At 31.8% G+C, this 8,362-nt stretch overlaps 1 protein-coding gene across 1 annotated transcript; it reads left to right on the forward strand.

Annotated features, from left to right (window-relative positions):
- The first annotated feature begins 6,254 nt into the window (after positions 1 to 6,254).
- LOC146905811 (FBD-associated F-box protein At5g56370-like) lies at positions 6,255 to 7,757 on the forward strand. The gene is made up of 3 exons (XM_085729735.1): positions 6,255 to 7,017; positions 7,102 to 7,242; positions 7,336 to 7,757. The coding sequence occupies exons 1-3, from the start codon at positions 6,301 to 6,303 to the stop codon at positions 7,615 to 7,617; spliced, it is 1,140 nt and encodes a 379-aa protein (XP_085585861.1). The 5' UTR covers positions 6,255 to 6,300; the 3' UTR covers positions 7,618 to 7,757.
- The last annotated feature ends 605 nt before the right edge of the window (positions 7,758 to 8,362 follow it).

Below are 8,362 nucleotides of genomic sequence, written 5' to 3' on the forward strand. Positions count from 1 at the left end.
TTCATCTTCATATCATTTCCATCAACCTTCAACAACAAGAATCCCAGAAAAATTTCAGAAGAAAATGAAGGGACCAAAAATGCAATTTAGCCAAAAAAATAGTAAGGTTGGTTGTTTCTCTCCTATAAGACCGGATACTGATACGGATACGATATCGCACCGATATGTTGATACGAAATTTTTTTAAATATTGAGATACGATACAGCCGATAAACTTTAATATAAATTAAATTTAAGAGTAAATTACACTCCTCTCGCCTCAAAGATGCTTGAATTACACTCCCCTCCCCTCTTATGTTAAAATATACACTCTTCTCCTTTGTAAAGTAAAATTTATACTCCTCTCCTTTATAAGATGCTTGAATTACAACTCCATCCCTTAATAATTAAAAATGATCTGCACTTTAATCTATTTAACATAAATAAATATTTTTGTGATATATTTTAATTTTGAACCACCATTTAAGAAAAAATAATTCATTTCTTTATAATTTAAATGTCAATGATAATTAAATTTAAATATTTTTCTATTGATTTTATAATTTAGAGTATAAAATTAACTTGTAAATAACCCTATTTTATTGTCATTAGTAATTTTTTACATATTTTAATTTTATTTTGGGTTGTTTCATATTTTATAATAGGGTTTAAAACTACATGTTAATGAAATTGTGAATAAAAAATATCGAAAAAATATGTATTTAATTTTTTATTATATTAAAATAGACCCGTAATACAATTTTTTTGAAGTATGTTAGATTATTATTATTTTTGCTAGATTATTAGAAATAAAAAAAAATATTGAGGGAGTAAACTGTAGATTTTAACATAAAAGGGAGGGAAATGTAATTCAAACTTTTCTTAGGGGAGGGGGGTGAAAAGTTTTCTAATATGTTTTGAATAAGAGGTGAGGGGATTGTATATTTTAACATAAGAGGGGAGATGAGTGTAATTCAAGCATCTCAGAGGGGAGGGGAGTGTAATTTACTCTAAATTTAAACAACAGATTAAAACTCATAATACAAAATATGAACTAAAATTTAAAAGCAAAAAAATAGTTGGAAAACCTATATCAAATAGAGATATAACAATAAAAAAAAAATATTGAGGGAGTAAACTGTAGATTTTAACATAAAAGGGAGGGAAATGTAATTCAAACTTTTCTTAGGGGAGGGGGGTGAAAAGTTTTCTAATATGTTTTGAATAAGAGGTGAGGGGATTGTATATTTTAACATAAGAGGGGAGATGAGTGTAATTCAAGCATCTCAGAGGGGAGGGGAGTGTAATTTACTCTAAATTTAAACAACAGATTAAAACTCATAATACAAAATATGAACTAAAATTTAAAAGCAAAAAAATAGTTGGAAAACCTATATCAAATAGAGATATAACAACAATAAGGCACAACAATGAAATTGTCTTGACATGTCAATCAACAATATCAGCGTTCTCAACACAACAAAAAGAGACAAAACAGATAATGAACAAAAAAAAAATTATAATAACATTGATAATAATAATAAAAGATCTTTTTTTTTTTTTCTCTCTTGTGAGCCGTCACAAAAACCCTAGTTTCTTCTCCTTCATCCACCAAAGAGGGGTGATTTAGGGTCAATTTTTGACCCAAAATCACCCCTCTAACTCGTTTTTCTATTTCCCTTTTATTGAAATAAGTGATTTTCACATCTATTTCGTTTTATTTTGTGATTTCGTCGTCTTCGTGCAACGTTGGTTGTTCGTCGTCTTTGCGCGACGTTGTCTATTTTTCTTGTTTCTCTTAGGTATTTGATCACTTCAGATTGTCATATCAGCTTCGATCTAAAGCAGATCCAATCAATGACTTTGGCGTCATCCACGTTGCAGATCCGGAAACATGGTTATTCCAGAGATTTAAATATAGTCATATGTGTAGGCATTTGTTGTGAGTCTGTTCACAGATTCATCCTTTTTGTTTTTAGCGAATTTGCATTATATCGATGTACTCTTTCAATTTGAATGAATGAATATCATTTATTTTGTCAAAAAAAATTGATAATAATAAAGGTGACAATTAGTCAATTATATATATGATATATCCCAAGAAGATAACACTACTACTACTTAGTTCATTGCATATATCAAAAAAATAATAGAAACATCACGTATCCGACACATATCTGTTTTCCACTGTCTATCCCTCGTGTATCCCCGATGTATCTGAAAGGTATTAGACAATTGCTTTTTTTTTTAAAAAAAAAAAATAATCTTCAAATATTCTTCTGATACGTATCGGAGCGTATCGGTCAGGTATCAATGCAGGATACGTATCAGATACAGTAAGTCATCTATTTTAAAGTATCTATGCTTCAGAGTTTCTCTCATATGGACAAAGATCTATAAAATAATTAAATCATGTTGCAAATTTTATTCGTTTATACATGCGAAAACAAATATATATATATATATATATATATATATATATATATATATATATATATATATATATATATATAGGGTTATGTTACAAGCCACCCTTTGGTGGTGTCTTTTATCAAGTCACACCTTAAGGTGTGATTTTCACTTTTTAGTTATAACTTTGATAAAAGACACCTTCCTAAAAGTAAGTTGGTGTCTTTTCGCAAATGCTCATAGAGTAACTTGATAAAAGACACATTCATAAAAGGTGTCTTCTATCATAACCCATATATATATATATATATATATATATATATATATATATATATATATATATATATATATATATATATATATATATATGATAAAGTTGATAGGATAAAATTTTGAAAATTTATAACTATTTTCAAAATATCAAAATTAATTTAATATAATGTTTTTTAATAAATTTTTTTGGTGTGGGAGTGAGGATAACAGGAAAATTTCCTGGATTACTTGGAGCTCTATTTGTTTACGAAAGGAGTTTGGAGGGTTGGGGGTGAGGCAGTTAAAAGAATTTAATAGTGCTTTATTAGGGAAATGGTGTTGGAGGATGTTGGTGGATAGAGATGGGTTCTGGTATAGGGTGTTGGTGGCTCGGTATGGTGAGGAGGCAGGGAGCTTGGAGGTTGGGGGCAGGAGTGATTCTTTTTGGTGGAGGGAGATAGCGAAGATTAGGGACGAAATAGGCGATACTGATGGGGGTTGGTTTGCAGAGAGGGTGGTGAAAAGGGTGGGGGATGGAACTAGTACATTCTTTTGGCATGATAGGTGGTTAGGAGATGTGTCGTTACATACACGATTTAGTCGCCTTTTTGATTTATCAAATAATAAATTGTGTACAGTAGCTGAAATGTTTGCTTTAGGTTGGGAGGAAGGGGGAGAGGCGTGGAGTTGGCGGAGGAGGTTGTGGGCGTGGGAGGAGGACTTGTTGGAGGAGTGTAGGTATCTTCTTAATGATTTTGTTTTGCAGACTGACATTTCTAACAGGTGGCAGTGGAACCCAGACATCCAAGGGGGTTACACTGTGAGCGGTGTTTATCATATTCTGACTACTCCGAACAATCCTACAGTGGGAGGAATGAATGATCTTGTCTGGCATAAGCAGGTTCCAACGAAGGTGTCCATTTTTGCGTGACGGTTGATTCGGGATAGGTTGCCAACCAAGACTAATCTTGTCAGAAGAGGTTTGCTCAATGCCGAGTCAGTAGCGTGTGGTGCTGGTTGTGGTCACGACGAATCGACGTCACATTTGTTCTTTCATTGTGACAGTTTCGGCCCTCTATGGGGGCATATCAGGTTATGGATTGGTGTTTCAAGTGTCGAACCTAATGATATCTGTGAGCACTTCTTTCAGTTTATTCATTGTACAGGTTATTCAAGAAAGCGCAAATCTTTCCTTCAGCTAGTCTGGTTACTTTGTGTATGGGTGGTTTGGAATGAACGTAACAACAAAATATTTAATAATGTCCAAACCACCATAGATCAATTATTAGAAAAGATTAAATTTCATTCATTATGGTGGTTAAAGGCTAATAATGTCTCGTTTGTGCATGACACTCAGATGTGGTGGTCGGACCCTATGTTATGTCTGGGTATCGATTGACCTTACTTTTGTAAATATTGTTTGACTGTTCTCTTTTGTGGGGTGGCCCTTTAGTACATCTTGTACTGAAGTGGTTTAACAGCCATTGTTAATATATTTCATTTTGATGTCTTAAAAAAAAAATTAATATAATGTTTTTATTAAATAAATTTTTATTTTATATGCAAAACACCGTTCCCATTATAGGTTTTAATATATCAGTAGAAACAAATTATATATATATATATATATATATATATATATATATAATAAAGTTTTTTTTTAAGGAACATATGTAATAAAGTTGATATGATAAAATTTTAAATATTCATGATTATTTTCAAAATTTAAAAATAATGTAGTGTCTCTATTAAATAATTTTTTATTTTAATGTAGTGTCTCTATTAAGTAACTTTATATTTTATATGGAAAACACTATTTAATATTTACACCGCTCTCGTTGCAGATTTTAAATGTTTATATCATCATAAAAAAATTCATATATGAGAAAGTCGATATGATGAAATACTGAAAGCTCATGATTATTTTCAAAATATAAACATTAATGTTGTGTTTCTATTAAATAACTTTATATTCTATATGCAAAACACAATTGAATATTTGCATCGAAGCCGTTACAAATTTTATGTGCTTATATCTACATAAATAAATTTTTATATACATATATTAGAAAGTAGATATATTAAAATTTTGGAAATTCATGACTATTTTCAAAATATCTACATTAATCTAGTGCTTTTATTAAATAATTCTTTTTTATATTTAATTGTGAAATATTTCAACCGCACTCGTTGAAAATTTCATATGCTTATCTATGCAGAAGAAAAAAAAATTATGTACCGATTTGATAAAATATTAAAAACTCTTGACTATTTTCAAAATATCAACATTAATATAATATTTCAATTATATATTTTTTATTTTATATACAAAATATTAAATTTTATATATACGGCTATAGAAAGTTGATATTTCATTTTTAAAAGTAATGATATTTTTTAAAATATCAACACTAATGTAGTGTTGTTATATTGATTTTTTTAAATGAAAATTAGAGAAATTAAGAGATTGATATTGATAAAAATAAACGATTTTCCTATACTTATGGCATAAAATAGTAAAATAAACTTTTTTTCTTGTATTTATGTCATAATATATTGTTTTTTCCCATATATAAGGAATATATTATTTCTTTCCTATATTTAAGGGAATTGGATAATAAAGATAAGAAAAATGAAACAAATTGGTTTTATATTTTGCAAAATAACCATTAGACACTTAACTTGTCAAAAAAAAAAAAACCATTAGACACTTAAAATTGGATAATTATAAAATTTTGCTGGATTACCGCTTGAAATTAGATATTTTCAAAATAACAAAAAGACTTGTTTTTATCCGTTAAAAAAGACTTGTTTTTAGTTTATGTTGTTATCTTTAAGAGTGCTAGTACGGTGTTGGTGGAGACACTAAGTGGAGGTACAATTTTGCCAATATCTGATGTTCATTGGACACCTCCTTTTAGTGGTTTCTATAAGCTTAATGTTGATGCAGCAGGTCCAGTAGAGGGTGATAAGTGGGGTATTGGTGTTGTGGTGAGAGATGATGAAGATGGTGTCGTTGGTGCTAGTTCCTGGCAAGTCTTTTCATTACCAGATTCAGAGGTTGTAGAAGTTTTAGATATGCGGAAGGGTCTGGAATTTGCAAAAGACATGTCTTTTCTTAATCTTATAGCGGAATCAGATGCTTCTAATGTGGTTTCAGCGTTGAATGCTCACCAACAATCTCCCAACTATGTTGGCTCTATTATTCGAGATTGTATTAGTTTAAGGGTAGTTTTCGTAGTTTAAATTTTTTGCATGTTAGGCGTGAAGCCAACCAAGCTGCTCATTATTTAGCTAAATATGCTCTTAAGAATTCAGACTGCATATGGATCGAAGAAACTCCGCCTTGTATTTCTGCAGTCTTGGCATTTGATTTGTTGCCAGATTTTCATTAATGAAATTGTCTTTAACGATAAAAAAAAAAAAATCTTAAAATTCTCAAAAAGATTATGTTTTTATTTTTATTTTTATTTTGTTTTACCCTTTTTTTTTTGTTTTTTTGTTTTAGGGAATTTTGTTTACTTTTACTTCAAACCCCGCAACAAAATTTAACCTCACACGGCTAAAGTTTGTCTCCCGAAAACCAAACATACAAACCCCCTCTCTACAAACCCTTACTTTTCATCCTTCTCACACTCATCCTTCCATATCTCAATTGCGATGTCTTCCCAGCATTCAATTCCAACTGTCGACAGAATCAGCAACCTGCCGGACTCCGTTATCTGCCATATCCTCTCCTTTCTCCCTACCAAAACATCTGCAGCCACAAGCATCCTCTCCAAAAGATGGAAACCATTGTGGTATTCAGTTCGCACTCTCGACTTCGATGACCGAAGCTTTACAGACTTTGCCACTTTTCGACATTTTGTTTACTCTGTCATGCTCACCCGTAACACCGCCTTTCCCCTACAATCGTTCCGCCTCAAATGTGGTACCTCCCCGGGATGTGATCCACAAGATATCAATAGATTTGTTCCTGTTGCTGTGCAAAAAGGAATTGAGAGTCTCTTTTTAGACTTTTCTAACACTGATTTTGATTTTCAAATCAGATTAGGTCCTACACTTTCCAGTGTTTTCAGTTGCAAGAACCTTGTGGTTCTTAAGTTGAAGAAACTAACACTGAATGTTGTTCCTCAATTGGATTTTCCACGGCTCAAAACTCTCCATTTGGATAACATTTACCATTTGGGAGATAATAATGAATGTTTCAACAAGATTGTCGAAGGATGTCCCGTTCTAGAGGAATTACAGACAACAACCGTACAATTTCAATTAAGGATTCGCTTTTCCAAGTTGGTTAGAGCTAATATTTCTAATTCTAATTGGAATACTCCATTTGCTTGGATTTGTAGTGCAGATTTTCTGCATCTAAAACTGGTATGACTGTGACCAGCGAAAGTTAAAAGAATTGTTGAACTTGATTTGAATGATTTATAGTGTTTGTCTGTGTAATTCATGGAGGGTAATGAGCTAAAAGTTCACACTCTTCATAACTTAACCCACATGGAGCTTGTATTTGCATCAAATTGGCAGACGAAATGGAAGTGGCTGGTAGAAGTGCTTGAACATTGTCCTAAGCTTCAAAATCTTACTCTTGATCAGGTTTTACTTATGCCAATGATCATATTTTTTAAATTGTGTTTTAACTATATTTTAGGTATTTCTTTTCTGATTTTTGTATGTGGATTTTGATAGCTTTATGGATACGGAAAGGACGAGGATGATTGGAAGAAACCAGAAATTGTTCCAGAATGCATTTCCTCTCAACTTAGAGCATGCTCACTTACATCTTATAAAGGCAAGAAGTGCGAGCTTCAATTTGCAAAGTATATTATGAAGAATGCAAAAGTAATGCGCATCATGACAATTAGTACTTCGGTGGTAGATATAAATATAAAGCACCAAATGCTACTGAAATTATCTTCATGTCCAAGGGGCTCTCCTACATGCACATTTTCATTTTATTGCGAAGGTTAGGGCATGTCTACATTAGTTACATTAGATTCTAAATACATGCAATAGTAGCATGGGATGGTTTGAAATTCATGAACTCTGTTTTATTAGGTCCTTTATGTCATGTATTTTCAAATATATATTTTGATTATTGCTCCTTCAAACCTTTGTGAACTTTCCTTTATTGCTGATAATTGTTTATGTCTTGAATTATATTAATGCTTATCAAATCATTGTCTTACATTGCGTTTATTCAAAAATATCAATATGATATATAACCACGGCCGACAAAGGGTTTAAATTTGAATTTGTGTTTCTTATGTGTTTTAAGGGGGATGAGTATTAAAAATTTGACGGCTTTAAATCTAGTTTTATTACAAAAATTGGTTTGGAGATTGAAGACTAAGAAGAATGGACTGTGGTGCAAATGTTTAAATTTCAAATATGGCGAGTTCCAAGGTGAAATTCGAGAGGTAGGTTGAGGGGTATCAGCATGGTGAGTTAATTTGGGAAAGTTGGACATAGAATGTTGGGGGTTCAAACACAATTGGTGCCCTTTAGATATCTCCAAAGTGGTTGGAGAGAGACACTTTTTTGGGAGGAAAATTGGGTAGGTGGAGGAGCATGAAGAAATAGGTTTAGTATGTTGTTCTCTTAATCTTAGGATATAAAGGCGAGAGTGCGGACTTTAGAAGGGTGATAGATGGGAGGTGGGAGTTGAGAGAGTCAGTATCTCAGTTACTGGTGGAGATTGAAAGGTGAGATTTAG

Source organism: Medicago sativa, chromosome 7, assembly GCF_051527215.1.
Source record: "Medicago sativa cultivar Bolivia chromosome 7, Bolivia_mono, whole genome shotgun sequence".
Taxonomy (NCBI): domain Eukaryota; kingdom Viridiplantae; phylum Streptophyta; class Magnoliopsida; order Fabales; family Fabaceae; genus Medicago; species Medicago sativa.